Here is a 23,042-nt window from a genome sequence, read left to right on the forward strand (position 1 = left end):
CTGGGAACCTTGGACATCCATGCTCCAGCTTGAGGGGGCGTGTTAAGATTTGGAATCAAAACAATTAAAGCTTGATTTGTAAATCGTATCTTAGAGATTTAGTTTGATTGTTATTGCTGTAATTAAGTCCTAAATATTAGTTGCTAGTCTGTCAGTTTACTTATTTAGACAAGAACTTTCCTATATAAACTATGTATACGGAGTGTAGCAAATACATTGAATAATAAGTCTGCCCTGCTATTCTTCAAACTTCCTCTGTCAATTTTCTTGCTTTCTTTAAAAACAATCAAGGATATACGACAAAGAGAAACTGAACTGTATGGTAGTTGAGGGACCTATGGTGTTGCTCTAAAATGGTGCCTGTGCTCATATTGAACTCATTGGACTGGCTCGTTTTTGAGAATTACAATCAGGCGGCAGCTAGTGCTGCAATTAAATTATGCATCTGATGATCATACTGATGTGAACATTAAAATTGTTATGGTGCCACTATGAGATTGTGGTAGAATCCTATGTGGACCACTAGCTGCCTATATGGTTTACAAGTCGGGCACGATTACAGGGTAGTGAAGATAGCTGGTAAAGTTTTTCTCAGATTCTAGAATGAGAGCACATGCTGGAGTGGTTAGGTGAGTGAAATGTCATAGGGGTAGCGAGTTCTGGATGTAACATGAGCAAGATTCTCTTGATGAACTCGTCAAAGGGTGACAAAAGATGGCTACCAAACCAAAATGATCACATTTTACTCTGTTAATTTGGATGAACAATCCAATGCAAAATCTGGTGGCAGAGACAGATTCAAACTTGACCTTTATTCCCTTCGATTTCTTGACCCCTTGGTACTGCACGAGTCTTGTTGGGATATATCCACTTTAAATTCTCGTGGGAAATGTCTAAATCTCTAGCATTAACAGCGAGGGGTGGAAAAAATGGGATCCAACCCTAGGCGCACCATGTTTGACTTCCTTTTTGCTCCATTAAAACTCGTTTGAAGAAATCCAAGTGTTGAATAGAACAACGTGCCCAAGCCACTCAAGGGATTCCCTCGCAACCCACCACCGACTTTTCTTTGTCTTTTTCTAATATTTCTGACAAAATCCCCTACTTTCTTGATCTGCTATTTCTACTTATTTTCGATGGCTCTATGCACTTAAGACACACAATCAACTCTGTGTTTAACCCTCTAGGCATCCAAAATGATGGTTATAAAACCTGTGTTGGCTAGCCAGTCATCTTGGTGAAACTTGGCTCGAACTGTTCTTTGAAGAAAATATTTGAAACGATATTGTTTACTGAGTGAACTCTCGAATTGTAAAAAAAAAAAAAAAAAAAAAACATATTTTTGCATTGAAATGGACTCTGTTTCCATCTGCATCGAAAACCTACACCTTCACAGGAATGTTAATTATTACAACCTCATAAATTCCAATTAAAAACATGAAAAATGAATCAACTTATCCACTTGAACTAAAATGATTAATTAATTATAACTTTGTAAGGAGATCACTATTGACTATTCAAAACTAATCCAATAATTTATCATAGATCAAGGATTAGGTAAAATGCGACAACCACATGCAGCAGCCCCATCATTACTCATTAGACCCCACCTCTCCCTTAATTATTCTTCTATCCATCCTCTCTTTTCCTCTCTCTAAACCAAAATTTTGACAAAACTTAAACCACACCCCACCTTTCTTCTTCTTCTTCATAGTAATAATTATAGCACAAACAACCAAAGAGTATTGCTTTTCTTGTTAATATTGTTAATAACTTGACATTTCTCAAATTTTACAAATAATACCAACAATGTGCCCATTGAGGCTGATTCTGATATTCCTCTCCGCCACTCTTGCCGGTTTTTTCGTCATCAGAAACCTCAAATCCCGCCCTTTCTCCACCACCACCGACAGCGGCGATGACGACTGTTCCACCACCACCGACAGCGACTGCAACTCTCCTCAACCATCTGATTATTCTTCTTCATCTCGATTCTCAAAGGTCTGAAGTAGTCACACATGCTGTGTCCTTTTTGTTTGTTTTTCTTGTTTTGGGTAAAGTTTTGATCTTTTCATTAAAAATGTGCAGGTAAAGTCAGGGATAGAAATGGGGTTTTGGACATTGGTGGACATGGCTAGTGGAAAATACTTGTGGAGGCAATTGGGTTATTCTTCAAAACGTGAAAGCTGATTGCTTTTGGAGTTCTTGTGTGTCGTAGGTATTGGAATTTACAAATGGGTTTTAAGGTTTTCCTTTTAGTAATATTGATTGTGAATTACTGTAATACAATTGAAAAAACAAAACCCACATGGAAATCATTGTTGTTGTAATGTTGCTGTTGTTGTATTGGTGGTGGAATTGTAACTTGTTAGCATTTAGTAAGAATGAAAGATCAAAACTTTGTGGCTTTTGGATGTTGTGTTGCTCTTTACTCTTTTCATTTATGTTGTACTGGAGGTGAGATTCTGCTCTTTAATTTGTAGTAATGTTGCTGCTGTTTTATAGGTGATGAAATTGTAATTACTAGTACTAGCATTTAGTAAGAATGAAGGATCAAAACTTTGTGGCTCTTAGATGTTGTGTTGCACTTTAGTCTTTTCTTATGTGCTGTGTTGGTGTTGAAATGCTGCTCTTCTGTAGTTTGTGTTGCTGTTTAAGGTGTGTCTCGGATCCAATCTGTCGAGAACTTAAAAAGTGTGAAACCTTGTTTAGGAGTTGAGAGTTTATCATGTTGGCTATAATTAGGAAGATGGTAATGTATGTATGGTAGCTAGGTGTTACAAGAATTGGTGAAATTGAGATGATTTTGTTGTGGATTGTGATAATGGTTTGTGTATTGGATGATAATCTGCAATATGCAATGAGCCAAGAGTTCACATTTTAAGATCTATACAGCTAGTGTGGAATATCAACATCATGAGCCAAGAGTTCACATTTTAATTATGTGTGTTTTCTGCCATATGCTAAATTTATAAAATTGTTGACAGTACCAGAGATGCATTAATTCAGATGGGAAGTTACTATAATTCTCTGGAAATATGGATTGGTTTCAAGTAGCCTGTCAAGTGGTGATAGTGATGCCTGCATGTCTCTTTGTGCCTATAGATACAAACTCCCACATTGCTTTGTGTAATGTCAAGAACCCTGGGGCCATTGTTGTACAACCTTGTATAAACGAATACAAGTAATGCATACATTTATGTTCCATGATGATATTGGTCAAATTAGGTAAATATTCAACCGATCCAGCTGAGTTTAGGGATGTTTGTTTCTGTATTTTAAAAGTGTTTTTAAAAAAATTTAAATTTTATTTTTATTTTTTTATTAACTTCAAATTAATATATTTTTTATTATTTTCAAATCATTCTGAAGTTTTGATGTTAAAAATAATTTTAAAAAAAACAAAAAAACATTAGGGTTGTTTGTTTTTATATTTTAAAAGCATTTTTGAAAAAAATTAAAGATTTTTTTATTAACTTCAAATTAATATATTTGTAGTGTTTTCAATTCATTTTAATGTGCTGATGTCAAAGATAATTTTTTTAAAAATAAAAAAAAAAAATATTATTGGCCGTGGCTAGGGGAGCTTTCTTCTCTTTAGACCATGTATTTTGACACGAAAAGTTATTTGAAAAATAATTATAATTACACTGCCAAATAAGCTAAAAAACATTGTGGTATAGTGTGGTTGCGATTGAAAATGAATTTACTAATAGATTTTTTTTACACAATACTGTAAAATAAAAGATGCATAACTTCCCATGATATCTATTTAAAAACTTCTTAACTTGAAAGGTAACATTTGAAGCAATTAATTGAGAAATGAGGTAATATATAATTAATGTATACATAAAATTTTTTATCATTATCATTATTGTGGATTGAAAGTGAAGCCACCTGTGTTATGTCGGATGCCGGATCTCTTTGGCATGCATTGAAAATTAAGCCCTGAGGAGGATATGTTACAACCTTGTATGAACCTCCACAGACACTGGTAAAAGTGACGCTTCTTTCAAGGCAAAACATCTGCACGCAGCTGAGTAGGTGGTGGAATCCTCCACAAGTTTTGAATTCGCCGCTCCTGCAAGTCTCTCCTTTTTCACTCTGCTGTTCTATGTTTTTCTTTCTCATCTGAACTTGGAAGATTTATGAATTCTTCTAAAAATTGGAATGTAGATGATATGATGTATTACAAATTGAATTCTTTCTTTCTTTCTTTCTTTCTTTTTTAAAAAATCAAAAGAACTGCCTTTCTTACAATCTTAAAATTCTTCTTTTTTTAAAAAAAAAAAAAACTTGACAAAAGTTTAATTTTTAATTCCAAGCCATTTATTCTAATATTCTCGGTGTAACATAATTTTTACAATAAAAATCAACATAAATTTACCCTATGAATTAATATTATAGTCTGATAAATCTCACATCATAGGGTAGCTTTGTTGATGTAGATTAAAGTAAAAATAATATCATTTAAATTATTTTAAAAATCAACTTGTTTTGATTCGGTTTTTCTTAAGTTAACTATGGATCAATCTAAATTTTTGACTGAGGTTATCAAGATGACGGTTCAACCGCCAAGCCAAGTCATGTTTTAAACCCGTGAACAGAAGAACTCAAAATTTGAAATATTTATAAAACCCACACACCAACGGTCGAATTGCATCTAACTCCACTCCCTCCTCATAGATAAAGAAAAGAGGAAGAACAACGTATCCTTATCTTCCATACCCGTAAAATGACAAGAAAGAGAAAAAACCCCAAAAAAATCCTCAAGAACTAGGAGAATCAGAGAAGGGAAAGAATGGGTTTTTCGCTTGCTATCTCTTGACTTCTCTCTGCCCCAGATTCAAAGGCCACACCTACATCGGGTTTGATTCCTTCTTTCACTTTTTTCTGCTTTCTCAATCTTAAGATTGGTGTCTTCTTTGGTTTTATGTATTTTTTGTTGATCAATCTATAAAGTAGTAGTCTTTGATTGATTTATAAATATTTTGAAGTCTTCAATTAAAAGAAAAAAAATCCATCAATCTATTAAGGGTTCGATTGATTAGTGATGTTGTGATCATTTGTTTTGTGGGCCCATATAATCTCTGTTTCAGATTTTTGTATTGGCCCATTACTTGAAACCCAATTTTAATGGACAAGTTTGTTCCTTTTTTGAGTATTTAATTTGTGTAAACAAAAAAGATTTGATCTTTAGCAAGCCAGGACAAGATGTTTTCTCTCTTTTTTCTTGTTTTGATGTGTGAAAGGACTGGAATTTTTGCAGGTTTACAGTGAATCCGCGGCGGAGAATTAGGCAACACAATGGTGAGCTTAGAAGTGGAGCATGCAGGACTAAGAAAAGAAGGCCATGGGAAATGGTTTTCTGCATTTATGGTTTCCCAACTAACGTTGCTGCTTTGCAGGTTATTTCTTTTTCTTCTTTTAACTGTTTATTCACTCTCTGCTTTGGTTTCATATAGTATGTTGAAGCAGTTTTATCCTTTACCTTTGTCGATGTTAGAGTCTAGGAAGAAGAGCTTACCTTCAGCCAACCTCAAGACAATGGCCTTGGCAGTTTATTTACAAATCTAAACTGAAATGGAGGTGGTAAAAAAATATTGTTTGGATCTGCTCCTTGCTATCATGCTTTGGATTTTGGAAGTTCGCATTTGCCTGCTCTTGTTTCGGAGTTTCTTTATGATATTAACTTCCTGTTTTTATTTTCACCTCTTTCTCCCAGCAAGGGACCATAACCAGTATTTAAGCAGCATGTCTTAAACATTTTGTGCAGTAGAACAGATGGTTGCCGCCTGATGGGATGATGCGCTATTGATCATCTTATCCCGAAAATAATAAAAAGAAGTGTTTTTTTTCTTCAATGAAGTTGTGCTTTGTAGGCCTGTGGAATGATAGCAAAGATTTTTCTTTTGAATCAAAGAGAATAATTATTTTAATTATACATCTTCAAAACTGTCTTTAGGAATGGGACAAAAAAAAAAAAACGAAACTCTTCGGAAATTTTGTATAATCTCGAGCAAAGTTTTATTCTGCCAAAACTAGTCCTTCTCTTTACCTGTAAAACCAGAGTTTTAAGATCCTGTCATTAGTTGCAATACATAAGAATTTCACTCATATCATAGTTGCTAACATATGAAATGTGCATGCAAACCTGCAGTTTGAATGGGCGTGGCAGCACCCAACAGAATCAGTGGCAGTGAGGCAGGCAGCTGCTGCTTTTAAATCCTTCTCAGGAGTTGCCAACAAGATTAAACTTGCTTACACAATGCTTAACCTACCGTCTTGGCAGAGGTATGACTTATTCTTGTGGAAGTAAATAGACATTACTTGATCTCAAGGTTTGATATATCGAATACTGAATGTGTCTCTGTACATGATTAGCTTGAACATCACCATAAACTATTTCTCAACGAACTACAAAGTACACTCTGTTGGTTGTCCAAGCTTGCCAAAGAACATGAAGGTCCAAATTTGCCCCATGGATGAGCTTCCCTGCTATTGTGATTCGGGTGATATTTTATTTGAAGAGAGAGAAAATGAAGATGCCTGGGATGGTGAAGAGGAATATGAGAGAGCTAGTGATGGAAGTGGAACTTTTGAGGCAAACTTGGTGGAACTTGAAGTTTCCTCCCTGGATGAGCTTCCATGCTATAATGGAAGGGAGGATAATGTTTTTGAAGGTGGATATGGTGAAAAGGCATCCAGGGAAGCTTGTAACAGAAGTGAGCCCGTACACGAAAACTATAATGAATCTGTTAACACACGAGGAACTGTTAAAGAAGCACATGCAGATATTATAGTTCGTATTACTGCAGATTTTGCACGTAGCAATGACAAGACTTCCAATGAGCATTTCAGATGGTTTGAAGAATATGACCAGCAAGACCAAAGGGAACCACCCTCTCCAGAACTGGATCATGCAAATCCATTTCCTTTCATGAATTTACTAGCAAGAAAAGCTTCTTCAATTGTTACTAGCTTTTCAAAGAGCGAGGCTGGAGATAGGGGCGTATTGACATTGATTGATGAGGATGTTTCTGAATTGGATTGGCAGAGGGCTAAGAAATTAGTTATTGACAAAGATGATGAAGCTAGCAGCACCTGTGAAACTGTGAACGTGGATACTCATTCTTCTGTAGATGCACATTGTATTAACAAGGCTTCTCGTGAACAATTTGGACAGTCTGAACCATATGTCATGCAAGACCAAAGAGAGCCACCCTCTCCAGAACTAGATTATGCAGAACCATTTGGTTTCATGAATCAGCCATCAAGTAAAGCATCATCTTCTATTGTCGCAAACTTTTCTGCGAGGGAGACTAGAGATGGGGGTGTATTGACATTAATCGGCGAGGATGCTTCTGAATTTGATTGGCCAAGATGGAAGAAGCTTTCTTGCAAAGTAATCAATGATAAAGATCAAGTCCTGATTCCAAGGTCATTCATTCCTCGGGAAATTGAGGTTATAGATTTGCTGTCCCCATCTCCAGAATGCAGAATTAGGTCAGCCAACAAGAAGAGAAGAGTTTCTCCTGTGTATCCGGTAATTATTGACTTGACTTAGCCCAAGCTTGTCCAATTTCCTAGGTTGGACATAATAGCAAAAAGTAATTGGATAAGTACACAGTTTCAATCCGAAGAATCTGCTGTGGCTACATTGTAATTTTATTCCAACGTTAACTATTCTTACCAACCCTGCTTGGATCATGGACTGGTGATATAAACTTCATATCAGATATTTTCATGCTTGCTTTTTTGCATAATGGGATTTATTCAGGCGGTGCAATCTGTTTAAAGCGGCAGCCCTTTCAACTGATCAAACTGCTCTTAGATTGGAAATGATCAAATTATTTTTATCATGTTATTTGTTTATTTAATTTTTGCATAGTTTTATTCATTATTCAAAAAATAGTGAAACATGAGAAGATATGTCTGCTAAGGTTGAGTAGAGCTGCTACTAATGTCAAGTATTCTAATAAGAATGACACTAAAATAAAACTATCTTCCTAATCCTAAACCTTGAAATGACTGTGGAACATGCACAGAAAGTGGGGAAAACTGTAGAATTTGCTATAGCACCTGCTCCATTATACCTTCATTTGAGGTTGAATTCTTTGACATGATGGTGAATTTTGTTATTCTTGTGTTTTTTTTTCATCTCAACTCACTTTTTAACGTGTTTGTCCATTGAAAAAAACATTAAATTAATGTTCTTTTTAAGTTTTTTTTTTCAGTTTTGATTTACAAACATAAAAAATTTAATATATATATATATATAAATATTATTTTAATAAAAAAATATTTTTATAAAAATATTTTACTCCGACATTATCAAAGTAAATGATGGCTTATTTTACTTTAAGACTAGAGCCCAGAGCATCATGGTTTTATGTCTTCAATAGTAAATACCATAAATCTTTAGCATTCATAATTAACATGCGTTTGTGGCGATCGTTTTCATTTTTAATGAAATTAATACCGTTGGTCAAGGTTGTTAAAATCGCGATTTTAGAACGAAACGGAAAACCCTTCACAAAATCGGATCGTAAAAACGGATCGTAAAATCGTAAAATCGTAAGGAATTTTGAAATACATTAAAAAAATTCATGTTTCAAATAAAAATTCATACATAGTTCAAGCACATTAAAAAAACATGTTTCAAATAAAACTTCATACATATTTCAAGCTTCAAATAAAAATTCATATATAGTTTAAGCATCTCAAAAATACAGGATTCAAATAAAAATCATATATAATATAAAATAACTTTTCATTAACTAATAATCAACAAACTTAAAACAAACAATCTGCTAGTGTGTCATGTAAACTAAAACCAGCTTCATTCCCTTCATCTTCCTCATCATTCTTTAAGCATTCATCACAATAAAAAAATATATATTGATATAAAAAATAAAAAAATATAATTTCAGCATTATTATAGTATATATTTTTTAAATAAATATTAATTTTTAAAAGCAACATACACCACAATAATATATATACACTACATGTTACTTCATTTATAAGTCCGCAAAACAGTTAATTATATGTTAGAAAAAGTAATTTGATATTATTATATGAAAATAAAAAAACATTAAAAAATAATTTAAAATAAAAATAATATCTTTTTTATAAAAACATTTTCTAACCAAGAAAAAAAAAGCCTCTTGAACAAAATACTTTACTTGTACAAAATGTTTACCATAATTTTAGTGAGATCCACGAAAATGAATCCCACCTACTGAAAACCTAAAAAGAGAAACCAATCACAAAAATCAAGGCTATTTGGGGGGGGTGGAGCAATTATATTGGGGGGAGCAAATGAGCAATTATAATATTGGGGGGAGGTGGGGGGGGGCGGGAGCAATTATATTGGGGGGGGCCTCAATTATAATATTGGGAGGGGGACAATTATATTGGGGAGTGGGGCCTTCAGAAATTATATTGAAATCGTAAAAACGGTTTTGATATCGCGATTTTGCGCGATATCATCCGATTTTTACGATTTTACCTTATTTCAACCCGATTTTACTTATTTTCGATTTTTTCAACCGATTCAACTCGTAATGCATGTTTTGACTCGTAAAATCGTACGATTTTACGAGTCAAAACGCGATTTTGACAACCTTGCCGTTGGTTTTAGTTAGTTTCAGAAAACATCAACTGGACAAAAACAGAAACTTGATTTGTACGTTTTAGACATCACAGGTGACAAGAAGTGATACATTTGGTAAATACACAGACATATCTAAAGCAATATCATGTCAAGCCATTTTTCAGACAGACTTTCCAAGGAAATACTTGCCAAGCAATCTGTCCCTGTAGGCCCCTTGCAAGAGAAAAGCTAATGAACAATTCCAATCAGGGATTTTGTGCTTTGGTCCAGAGATAAGACTGGTGGAGTTACTGTTAACCACATGAATCTGGGGGCCTAAGTTACCAATCAAATGATTAACGTACCACTTTCTTGCTTAATCCAGACAATTAGAATCAATTGAGGCCATGAGGGTCCTGGTAATCAAACACCATCATCTTGTCTTTGCCAAAATAGGATCTCTACCAAGCCTGTAGGCATGAGTACGTGTGAACCCAAGACGCACTATCACCTGTACCAGACCACATAAACCAAAGTATGTGAAGCTGAATCATGTTGGGACAGCTTATACACACATGTGCGAGCTAAATTAGGTTAGGGCTAACCACTAGTGTCCTATTTGGGCGTCTAAAAAGGATCATTTTTCAAATATAGGATACAGAATTTTTTCTGGACAGGGGTGCTCAACTGCAATATGCTCTCCATGTGTACAAGATAGCAAGTCATGAGAAAACTTCACTACACACTTGCGTATGTGGATATTTCTGGTTGAAAAGCACAGATCAGCTGTTTACTGCCAACTTCCGAAGAAAGTTCATGGACTTTAAGTGCATAACCTTTGCTGCATGTAAGCTGTATCACTTGACAAGAACAGAGCGCCAAAAATACATACTTGACAAGACCGTAGCGCATTAGGAAAGATTTATTTTTTAAAATCAAGAACAGATCTTTTGACATTTTAAAGGATTTCAAAATCGACTAATGTTGTGCGTGCTTGCGCAGTCATTTGATCGGATACAAAAGCATTAATACACCTCTTCTTGCAATCTAAATAATGATAAATCTCAAACAAGAAGAAGCATTCTTTGCTCTTAACGATATATATTTGCAGCTGCTACAAGGTGATCCTGGAAACTGTATATGTGGATCTAGGTCATAATATTAACTTTCAGTGCAAGCAAAACAGAAACTGTATGCGTGGATAGAGAATACCTGGAAAATGTTATTGGAAAATCATGGGAAGACAGGACATGCAATTCAAGAACTTGATAGTTACGAGCATTGAAAGTAATCATTAACGATATAGCAAATACGAGCAAGTTTAAAGTTTATTGAGGGAGGCCGGAGGCATCTCTAACACTTACAAGTACAAGCATGGAAGTACAAAAATAGGAAGTTCAAGAAATTGTACAAACATGAGATATAGCGGAAAAATTGGCATTGAGAGAATATCTCGAGCAAACTGATGCTGCTAGTTTGGTCAATTTGATTGTTGCTGCTGCTGCTGTTGCAGTTCTTGCTCACCCTGCCAGACACAAACAATATCGTTGAGAGCAGGCCTTATAGCTTCTTCCAATATCTTCTGATATTCTAGCGTATCTCCATTAGATTTCTTCACTTCCACAAAATGGATATTTGGAGTCACTTCAAAAATCTCAGCATCAACAGACAATGGCCCCTTTCTACCTTCTTTCATTCCTTCCAATTTCAGCAAACCTGCATCTTTCTTAATCACCTTCAGCTCTTGACGCTTAGCAATATCTTCCAGTTTAGAGATGATGACTGAAGCCGGTTGTATAGAAGTAAATCTTGCTTCTCTCTTCTGATAATTTTCCTCGAATAATCCAGATAGATCAAATCCAGCAGAAAGGGAAATGATATCAAAAGCATTTAAGATAGGAGGTTTGGCTGACTCTTGCTTTGCCTCAGAAGCCACACTGCTATTCTCAGAAGAACCAGAACCATTCCAATCCAAAGCAGCTACCTCCTCGCTTTTTGTTCCAGTTTTAATTTGTTTAGAGTTCAACGCTTTTCTAAACCAAGAGCTTTCCTTAATCTCAGCCATGGAGATCCTTGTACTGGGGTTTGGATCCAGGATCTTGCGCAACAACCTACGAGCATCAGTTGGAAACCAATTAGGGCATTTGAACTCTGCTCTGCCAATTTTCCTGTACATCTCCATCAAATTTGAATCATGAAATGGAAGATAACCGGACAATAACACAAATAAAACCACGCCACAGGACCAAATATCAGCTTTAGTGCCATCATAACCTTTCCTGTTGATCACTTCAGGAGCAACATATGCAGGTGTCCCGCAAGTTGTGTGTAGTAGTCCATCTTGTTGCTTGGATTCAGCGAGGGCACTCAATCCAAAATCAGATATCTTCAGATTCTCATTCTCATCCAACAACAGATTCTCTGGCTTTATATCACGATGATAAACACCCCTGCTGTGGCAGAAATCAACTGCATTGATCAGCTGTTGAAAATATTTCTGGGCAACATCCTCCTTTAACCTTCCTTTAGCAACCTTGTCAAAGAGTTCACCACCTTTAGCATATTCCATTACAAAGTAAATCTTACTTTTGGTAGCCAAGACCTCATAAAGTTGCACGATATTAGGGTGTCTAACAAGTCTCATTACAGATATTTCTCTCTTGATCTGATTAACAAGCCCAACCTTCAAGACCTTCTCTTTGTCAATTACTTTAATGGCTACACTCAGGTTCATTCTGATACTCCTCGCAAAATAAACCTTGGCAAAGGTGCCTTGGCCAAGCAATCTCCCCACTTCATAGTTCTTTGTCAACACACTTGGTTTATTTTCCATCCCAAGCTAAAACTGCTAATACTCTATGATATAGAACACTCCTCCTATATGTTTTATCAACCTAGAAAGTAGGATCTATAGATAAAAGCATAAATGGCTCAACCGTCTTCACATAGATCATACCAACTTGAAGGTCCATGATGCTTTTGAGCACAAAAGCAAGAGGACGAATAATTTACAAATCCAATCTCATCAAGAGCAAAGAAGGGTGGATCCGACAAAGCCAGAACCTGATGGGCTTCAAAGATGGACTGCCAAACACTAAGGAACATCATGCAGCATTCCCTGGGTTTCTCGGCCAAAGATCACCTTAAGAATGCTGAGACACGGTGTAGAGGATACACCTTCAGCAGGACACTTGTAAACCAACACAAAAAAACAGGATTTATAACCTGAGACAAAAAACCAAGAGCAAACAGAAAATAAGCCAAAAAAATAAGAAGATTAAATCTACATGCTAAGAAATTTAACAAATTGTAGCTGAGGAATTTGCAAGGCAAATTTCACATTTGTTATATACTCGATCCCCACAGCCCAAAACCCTTGTTTTTCCATACCATGAATAAAGAAAAGAAAGCTCATGGTCTGAAAATTAATCTCAAACAAATCACAGTCTGCTTCTTTAGGAACTAAAAAGCTAACACAGGCTAATAAACACGTGTAGGGTCATCAAAAACTGCATAGCCAGACGCTTTGAAATGCTCACTAAACAGTATAACAACAACAATAATTTTCAGATTTAATCATGATCAATCTCAAAGATTAAGCCTTTCAAAAAACTGAAACTTGACCACAAAACTTCTAATTAAAAAGATGAAAACTTTCACACACCATCTAAACCAACACAGCTACAAATTTCTACATAAACCAGCACCGGAATTTAACCCAAAAAAACCCCACAAAATCTAGATAAAAAGATGGCAAACTCAGCAGAGACTCATTCAGCTTACCTTGAATCCAAAGCGGAGAAGGACGACTCCAAATGGATAACAAGCCCTGTCTCTCTGTCTTTCTTTTCTTTGTTCGGTTGGTAACAAAATAAATTTTGTAAGAGATTTTAAAGCCACTTTATAAGGCAACGGCAACGGCAATGGCAATGGTGGCAACTGGCATGTCTTCTTACCAGATAGATACTTGAATATGCCATGAGGTACGTGTACTAGTTTATCAATGGTATTATTTGGTCCCTTTCTTTCAATTTTATCTTACTTTAGTCCCATATATGCATATCAAGTTTGAGACTAGTTTAGATTCATTTTATTTTATATAATGAATTATTTTATTTTTTAATAATATTTTTAGATTATACAAGTATATTAAAAATGACTATTTATAAAAAATCATAAGTGGACATATCCAATAAATATTTTAAAAGTTAAATAAAATCATAATAATTGTTATTGTGTCTATTCATGATTTCTTTTTCATCTTTAAATTTATCAATACTCTTTTTTTAAAAAATAAATAAATAATGGAATAGTCTAACACTATCCCGAATAATGTTTGATGAAGATGGACCCTATGCTAGTGTAAAATAGGGAGGATAGGAGGATGATACTAATACAAAAAAGACAGCAAAGGCACCTAAGAGATCAAGACTTAAGATTAGAGGGACTAAATGCATAATTTACAGGGTCACAGCGGCATGGATGAGTATCTATGTGGGCAAGACCATCATGAGAGTCATGGGCTCTTCTTTTTGTTATTATTATTTTTTTTAATAGGAATGTTTGATCAATTTACATGTATTTTAATTAATTTCATAGATTTTAATATTAATAATAATATAATTTTTAGTAATTATCATATTAACAACTACATAATTTAAATTTAAAATTACAAAAAAAAATAATTTTTTTAATCTCAAAATCTTAATATTCTCGATTTAGATGAGACATGTGATTGTGTTATAATGCCAAGTGTCGAGAGAATTATCTGATGTCTGGGAAGCAGTTGGGATGTCCTCTGGGGGTACTATTATCTTATTATTTGACTAGTTGTTGAAATAAATACTAGGTTGACGTTTTTTCATATTTTAAATTTAGAAATTTAACGAAGCAAAAGGACATAAAGAGAATAAAATCCCACAATCTTGGTATATAAAATTAAGAAAAAAGAAAGCTAGCCACAAGAAAACAATATGATAATTTATGGTGGAAAAAATCAAGTTAAAGTTCCCCGTAAAAGAAGAGAAAAAAAGGCAGATTTTTCCATGAAAGCAACTCCATGTTAAAATATAGTTGGACCCCAAAATATTTGAAATCGAGTGGTGTTCATTGCATGTAACACACAAGAGCATGAATCTTTGGACACCCAACACAAGTTGCTCGAAAGCTCGAGACATTTGTTTTTTTATTGTATTTTATCCTGTCTTGTCTGAAAGTTGTAGGTGATAAGATTAGAATTCAGATAGGCATGAGTTAAGTTGAGTATGATATTTCTTTTTTTTTTTTTATTTTTTTGGTAACCCGGGGTGTCCGGGCCAGCTTACGCGCACCACGACTATTCCTCGGGCCCACTGAACATCCTGCAAGCCCAGTAGGCAGGTAAGGCACCGCGGGGGTGACAGACTGGTACTCTTGAGGATCGAACCCAGGACCTTCGCAAAGACAAGCTTTGCTGTTGACCAATGGACTAGACCCTCAAGTGTGAGTATGATATTTCTTGATAAGAGCAGAAAGGGTTAATATTAATTAATTACACAAGAAGATGTTCTTCATATAGTAAAATTCTTGAATTGGGATTTAGCTAGGAATATTGCTTCGAAAAGATTATAGTGATGACCTGAGCTTCTATGTTAATGTGGATTGTAGTGACTCAGGTGATATATACTCCCATGATTTGAAATTTTGAAAACAAATTGCTAGATATATTTCTTTTATTGAATGTTAATTTGATCGAATGGTGTCTCTATTTACTTGAATGAATGATTACATGCGTTAAATTTAAATTTAAAACATATAAAAAACGTACTTCTCCTTGAAGATTAATTAATTTTCATTGTAGCACAAGGCACGAAGCATAGTAGATTATGATAATCCTTTGTTTATTTTTTCATCCCTAACGTTTTTTCTTTGTGATTTGATCTCTAAGTGATCAAATTAATGGCTAATTGATTTATTTTTTTGAGAGGATAAGATTCAAAGACATGGGACCAAGATGAAAAGGATGGACAAAATAGATTGTGATTTTAAAGTAAGAATGGAAAGTTCATTTTGACCATTCTAACTTTCCAAATGGTTCATTGTCAATCCTTATAGTTTTCATAAATTAAAATTTAGTCCAAAAAAATAATTTTCTTATTCTTAAGTTACTAGTTTAAGAGAGAGAAGAGAAAATCACTAAGTTTTGGTCACAAAGAGAGAAAATAATTGATTAATACTAATTTCAACCATAAAAAAATTCATTCTTGATGTTAATGGATTATATTTGATGAGAAAAGTTCCACTTTTGTTTTTCCTTATATGAAATGGTAGATATATTATTAAGATGTTTTTTGGATTTGGACTGGTTTTTTTAGGTTTTTATCCTATCTTTAGGTTATTTGAACTCATTTAATTTATAAAGTTCTTTAGGATTTTTTAGGTATTTTTGGATTAAGAAAAAGTTTGAAATGAATTTTTTAGTATAAAATACCTCATATGCCTAGGTTTGTTTTTTATTTTTTATTTTATTTTTATATAAAACATATTAGCAATGCATGTATGTTTTTCTAAATAAATGTTAAAAAAAAAAAAAAATTTGATTTGCAGTATAACACGAGCTAATGATCTAGTAAATACATATATAAATAATTTTAAAAACATTATATGTAAAGAATAAAAATAAAAAATATTTAAAACTCAATGATTATATAAAAATAATTATCTAGTCTAAAAAAATATGAAATGTGATTTTTGAATCTTAAGAAAAAAAATAGAAAACTTAAGATAAAACAAGCCATATATATAATCTAGAAAGTGAAAACTCTAAATAATAAATAGAGAAACAAAATTGTGGTTTGATGAATAATTAAAAGCAAATAAATCCGATCAAAATGTGCATCTTCTATCACCACATAATCTTCAGGACCTTAATTCCAACAATAAAAAAGTTATGTGTCACGTATTGTAACACCACGGTTGAGTTGTTGGAACAATGATAGCTAGCTAGCTTGCAGTCCTTTTGGATACCATCGTTTCTAGAAGAAGAGATTTTTTTTTATTTTAAAGTAATGTTTTTATAATTTTAAATTATTAATGTAAAAAATAATTTTTTAAAAAATAAAAAATATTATCTTAAATATATTTTTAAGTAAAAAAACACTAATAACTATTAAAAAATAATATAAATTATATTTTAAGATCTCACCTAACAATTTAAACTTTTAAGATGAATTAATTATTTAATATGATATCAAGCTATGATAACAAAACAATTATAAGTTCAAATCTTATTATTTTTATTTATTTAATAAAAATTATGCACAAAATATTTAAATTTTTGTACATTTCAAACTCAAAAAACTTTCATTTAAAAAAATATTAAAAAAATAATAAAAAAGTATATCTTAAAATTTTATTTAATAATTTAAATTTTTAAATTAAATTAATTATTTAAAAAATAACTATTAACTTAATCATTAACATGAAATCCCATCAAGATTGAGTGTATTGTGCTTTGACGTGGGACAATACTGATCCTGTACTCCATGACATTACATTTTCTTGCCTGTATAAATCAAAGCACATCGGTCAACCGAATAAGTTTTTGTTGGATCCTAATTTATGGAAATAATAATAAGTACTGCATGCCTAATGCTCTGCCAAAAAAAAAAAAGAATTGGAAATAACATTAAATTCATATCCTAATTTACTATACAATCTTTTATATATAAAAGAAATAGGATCCACAAAAAATAATTAGGTTCAATGATATGTTTTGACTTTTGAGCTATCCAAATCACTAGAAAAATAAAGATAAAAATCTAAACAATATACATGATAAATAAGAAAAAAAATAAAGAATTACATTTTTTTGGATATAATTTGAGGATTTTTCTTACCTCAACTGGTTATATTCTATAAATATTTAAACACGATTCAAAAGCTTTGCTAGACATTGCACACAGTCAATTACAATAAATCCATATTCAACTTTTTATATCCTTTAACATTAATACTGTCTAGAGTTATCTATGGTAATTTTAGTTATTCTTAACTGTCGCATATATACAGTATCATGGTGACTGTCTACTCTTACTCTAAAAATAGGTTATGACATTAACAATGATTCTTAAATGTTAGGATGTTTGGATTAAGATTTCATGATTTGAATAATGGTTAATTTAATTGTTTATCTTTTGTCGAAGAACCATCTCAATCTAATAGCTTAAGCTGTTAGGTGAGGTCCCATGATATTTTATATTATTCTCTAACACACCCCCTCAAGTAAAAGCCCTTTGAGCTTGAAACTTGCACATACCCACATTACCTTGTACTTAATTTTTATCAAATAAATGAGGATGGTGAGATTCGAATTCGTGACCGCTTGGTCATCAAAACTCTGATATAATGTCAAAGAACTATCTCAACCTAATAGCTTAAGCTGTTAGGTGAGGTCCCAGGATATGATTTATATTATTCTCTAACATCTTTCGGCTTCTTCATGTGTTCTGAGAGGCAAGAAGACTGATAAGCATCCTGTCATACTCCTACATAGCTTGATTCGGTGTTCTAGGAATTTAAATTTAAAGAGGACTGAATTAACTCAATAAGTAATTGATCCTGCATCTGTTGGAGTGTGGCCTTTGTCACAGGAAAGAACATTTTGTGCCTTGTCATGCTACTGGTGATGTTAGCATGTGCCAAAAGCCAAAGACTAAGAGTGGGTTGCTAAGAAACCAGACATCCGGAGGAAGATCATTCAACATGCATGGATACTTAAATCTATGCATTTTTAGATAAAAGCACACATAATTAAGTGTGTGCAGAAACAGGACAATTACAGATGCTTTGCTTCATGATACAGTGAAGAACAGAAAATAAATGCAGTGAAAAGCTAACGTGGGAGAATTGTTGTTGTTGCTTCTGGACTTCTGGGCACCCTCTGCCTAGAAAGATGACTTTGCTGAAGAAGAAACTTTGGACATAAAGCTCTTCTGATTGCAATTATGTTAAGGAGATTATATCTAACTAGCTTCAAGGAATCAGAAAAAATTCCACCACTTCGGTGTGAGTACCATTCGTTTTTGATAGATTTATAGTGTTATTGCTTGTATTCATGCTTGTTTCTTGGAACCTTTGCGCTATCATCTCTTGCTCTTTCTCTTTCATTATTGAAAAGGACTCAGGAATGAGGTCAATGATCTATTAATATTTTATTCTTCATGTCATAATTTATTTTTGGGTTATTTTCCAAATTCACCTTTTCTCTTTAAAAAAATCAAAAATATATTTGGGCTAAAAGAAAAAAAAATACAAAAATAATAACAGTGAGAGAAAGATGCCGAAGTGCCTAGAAAATAGCTAGAATTTAGTTGAGGAGGTTCAAAAATACAAAGATTAAAATTTTACTGTATGTCGTTGACTGATGAAAGCTCTGTTAATAAAGAAAAATTCAATTTGATGAAGAAATATCCAAAATCAGATGTTTATGGACTCAATTAAATTTATAGAGGGTTTGATTTCAAGAAAAAATGAATTTTTAAGTTAATTTGGGCTTTAATTGGAAGAAATTAAAGTTTAGGGGCCAATTACAATTTTTAAGAGTTGATTTGGTCAAATCAGGGGCTTAATTGCATAAATATTGAAATTTAATAGCCAATTGAGGACTTGATTAAATAAGTTCAAAACCAAGGATCAAACTGGAAAAAAACACTGAAATCTAGGGTTTGAATTAAAGTTAATCAGAGGTTTAATTAGAGATAAATCATAAATTAAATAACTAAAGTGTAATTGGCAGAAATACTGTTCATTATCTTCTTCAGAGAGGTTGCTCGAGGGGCCACCTTCTCAAGGCGTTTGACGCCTCGTTTCTTCCCCAAATTAAATGAAACTTGCACTCAAACGATTCTTTGACACTTGATTACACGAAAGTCTAAGTCATTTGGGCTAATTGAGGCTGTAGAGACAGTGACACCGTTTCAAAATGGCTAACCTGAACAACCATTTTTTCCACACAAAACTGACAGTTCATTATTACTACTTTGAGCCAATGGTTAGGATGATTTCGAGTCGAACCAAGGGCTGAGATTTTGATCTGGCTAAGTTTGGATCTAGGTTAATTTATTTAGGTCAACCAAGTTGTAAGTTAACCCGTCAAGTTACACAATATTAGCAAGGTTAATATCAAAACCAATTCAAATTGAAACTCAACTGGGATAAAATTATGGATCATAAGCTCAACTATAGTCTATTATTTTTGTTCAATCAATTTTTATTTAACAAAATTTATTGATTTTGATTTGGCTAAGTTTGGATCTAGTTTAATTAATTAGGTCAACCGAGTTGTAAGTCAACCTGTCAAGTTACACAAGATTAGCAAGGTTAATATCAAAACCAATTCAAATTGAAACTCCACTCGGATAAAATTTTAGATCATAGGCTCATTAACTATAGTCTATTATTTTTGTTCAATTAATTTTTATTCAACACAATTTATTAATTTTGATCTAGCTAAGTTTGGATCTAGTTTAAGTAATTAGGTCAATCAAGTTGTAAATCAACCTATTAAGTTATATAAAATCTTAGCATGGTTAATATCAATAGCAATTCAAATCAAATTAAAACTCAACTTGAATAAAATTTTGGATCATAAATTTACTTGTTCGGATTGGATTTAATAAGCATGATTGTGAGCAATAAAAAAAACAGTTGATTCAAGTTAATTTCTTGCTACCTCCGTCATTCATCCACCATGACCTATATAGTATGATACGAGTAATGGGCGTTGTGATGTCTAAATACATATGCATGGTCAAGTTTCAAGAACGATTAATTAATTAACTCAGTTAATTTCTTGCAGATCGTTTGTCAACTTCTCTCCATTTTGTCTCCTAATTATACATTTTCAAATATTTGATTTAAATTTTAATCCTTCTCTTGTTACTGCATCAACGTCTACACCTATTATATATATTCAGCTGAATTTTGACAGCTATAACATTACTAGGTCAAGTTCGTGAACCCAAAGGTATCCCTTTCTTTCTTAGAGAATATATACATGAAATTGAGCAAAAATAGGGCTGGAAATTATAGCTGTGTGGTCATTTATGAAGCACAATATTAGGCAGCTATCCTACATACAATAATCTTCTTCTGGGCACAACATTTCCGTAACCCAAAATTTATTGCTGTGTCTTATCTTCACCCTGACCAAAATTTATTGGCAATAAGCCTCCAAGTGGCTGATACTCTCTTGCTTCTTTTTATGATAATAAAAAAAATTACGGAATCAAATAATTTAACCCAAGCCGAAAATCATGTCTTAACTGTCGACGCTAAATAAATTTGACTTTAAATCTGATATAATTAGGGTGCTCATAAACAAAAGAAAAACAATGCATGGTAGGTCACGTATGAATTTAATAATCCATGTAGGAATCACCCCACATGGGTTAAAAAGATAGGTCAAAAGCCTTATACCTAAAAAAAATATATATATGTTAAAAATTTTCTGAATTTCGTTAGAAGAAATTTATCCATTGGTCTAAATCCTAAACAACACTTTCACTTAAAGTGTAGTGTAATATTATATTTTCTTTGACAAGAAGACTTGTTGGGCCATGCTAGCTATACCACACAAATTGCACTTTAATGATTTTGATTTTTTTTTTCTACTAAAATATTCTCGTATTGTTTTGGTATAATAACAACTTAAAAAAAAAAAAATACTACACCTTGTCTGAAAAAAAATTATCACCGAATTAAATTTACTTATTGTAGCCTTAATCAAGTTATTCCCTCTCTAAAAGGACTATTGTAGTATATAATTGAGTAATTATTTTGTTTACTAAATAATTGAGTAATTATTGAGACCTAATTGCATCGAGAAACCCAACTATATATATAAATAGAAAAGCAAACTTAACTACGTGTTCATGCACGGGAACTTGAAGTCTTAAAACGAATCCTTCAATGTCTAGGAAACCCTCCAAATACAAACCCTTGCTTACCTTAAGCTCTACTCATCCACTTTATTTCTCTGCCATATATTCCATATCTTCATAACTCAAGTCTCAAAAAAAAAAAAAAAAATGCTTTCAAGCATCTCAAAGCTTCCTCAAAAGTCCTTCAAATTAAAGCAAGATGACAAAAAGGGCTCCTCTAAACGAGTAACAAGAGATGTCTCCATGGCTAACTTGAGCACAGAAGATTACCATGTTGGTGCGTCTGTTGCAGTTCCCTTCACTTGGGAGTCTCAACCAGGAACTCCTAAGATCAAGTTCCGAGAAAAGCCTCTCCCTCCTTTAACTCCTCCGCCATCCTACTTTTACAATACTCCAAAAAGACCAGCAAAAAAGCTATCTAAATCTAGTCTTTTGGACTCTATTTTCCCCAAACGTTCGTACACAAGGAAAACAAACCTGCCTGTATCACCTGCGTCTTCCTCTTCATCATCTTCTTCTTCGTCGCGGTTATCATCTTCATGGTCAGCAACATGTTCTGTGCCTTCTTCACCAATGAAGATTTCGAAATCTCGAGGAAGTTATAATGGAATGTCAAGCCCAAGACAAAACTTTGACACAAGAAAAATGATGCTGAATCATGATGGTCAGGATCTTGAAAATGAATGCGAATATCCTGTTTCTACCTTGTGCTTTGGCGGTATTGGTCGTGGAGCAAGTGCCAGGTCTCGAGGCTGCTATGCATCCATGATCAAGGTATTGTTCAGGGGTGCTTAACAAGTCAATGTGTTGTTTGGTATCTATATATATATATATATGAAAGCTTTTGGTCCTTGTAGTAGTTGCACGAGAGATGATATAATCACTTGCTGAAACTAGTGGTGACCGTTGGAGTGGTTAATTCTCTTGATTAATGAGTGAAACAAGTGATCATATTATCAGTATAATCATATATTTTGCATCTTTTCTTTCATCTTCTTGTTGCGCAAGTGATTATAGTTATTTCCAAACCTTTTTTATCACAAAAACGAGCAAATTTATCGAGTCATAAAAAGAGAAATGGCACAAGCCAATAACAGAGAGAGTAAAGGCCAAGAGGTTCAACCAGCCGGGAGTCGATCGGTAAAGCATGCAAATCAGTCAAAAGGTGCATACTCTCTCTCAACCAAGTTCATGTAATAATTTCTTGAGTTCAACATGGAATCCACCTAATGAAAATTAATATTCTAGATTAATGGTTTACGGTATTCCAAAAACCTCGTTGGCAAATAAGGGAATTACTATAGCATTTCGCCCACAAGATATTTAGTTAATTATGGCAAAAAAAGAAGAAAGAAAGAAGAAAGAAGAAAGAAGAGGGAAACTGCATTTGCTCCATGGATGTACGTGTCTTTTCTCTTTGTTTTCCTTGTAATAATTTAAAAAATTGTCAAAATCTTAGTCAACGTTTTGATAATCCCTTCTTAAAGTCAATGAAATTAATTAGTTTGTCTAATCTAAATTTA

The 23,042-nt window shown here is 33.3% G+C and overlaps 2 protein-coding genes and 1 long non-coding RNA gene across 3 annotated transcripts; 2 read left to right on the forward strand and 1 right to left on the reverse strand.

Annotated features, from left to right (window-relative positions):
- The first annotated feature begins 1,542 nt into the window (after positions 1 to 1,542).
- LOC140954432 (uncharacterized) lies at positions 1,543 to 2,408 on the forward strand. Its single transcript, XR_012167658.1, has 2 exons — positions 1,543 to 2,001; positions 2,089 to 2,408. It is a non-coding gene; the product is annotated as an uncharacterized lncRNA (long non-coding RNA).
- Positions 2,409 to 4,635: 2,227 nt separating this feature from the next.
- On the forward strand, positions 4,636 to 7,933 carry LOC118054068 (uncharacterized). The gene is made up of 4 exons (XM_035065513.2): positions 4,636 to 4,868; positions 5,270 to 5,408; positions 6,161 to 6,294; positions 6,385 to 7,933. The coding sequence occupies exons 2-4, from the start codon at positions 5,361 to 5,363 to the stop codon at positions 7,565 to 7,567; spliced, it is 1,365 nt and encodes a 454-aa protein (XP_034921404.2). The 5' UTR covers positions 4,636 to 4,868; positions 5,270 to 5,360; the 3' UTR covers positions 7,568 to 7,933.
- Positions 7,934 to 10,908: 2,975 nt separating this feature from the next.
- Positions 10,909 to 13,539, reverse strand: LOC118054017 (CBL-interacting serine/threonine-protein kinase 10). The gene is made up of 2 exons (XM_035065450.2): positions 13,382 to 13,539; positions 10,909 to 12,823 (listed from the first exon to the last, which is right to left on the reverse strand). Exon 2 carries the CDS (start codon positions 12,429 to 12,431, stop codon positions 11,079 to 11,081), a length of 1,353 nt encoding a protein of 450 aa, XP_034921341.1. The 5' UTR covers positions 12,432 to 12,823; positions 13,382 to 13,539; the 3' UTR covers positions 10,909 to 11,078.
- Positions 13,540 to 23,042: the final 9,503 nt, after the last annotated feature.

This window comes from Populus alba, chromosome 13 (assembly GCF_005239225.2).
Source record: "Populus alba chromosome 13, ASM523922v2, whole genome shotgun sequence".
In the NCBI taxonomy this organism is placed as follows: domain Eukaryota; kingdom Viridiplantae; phylum Streptophyta; class Magnoliopsida; order Malpighiales; family Salicaceae; genus Populus; species Populus alba.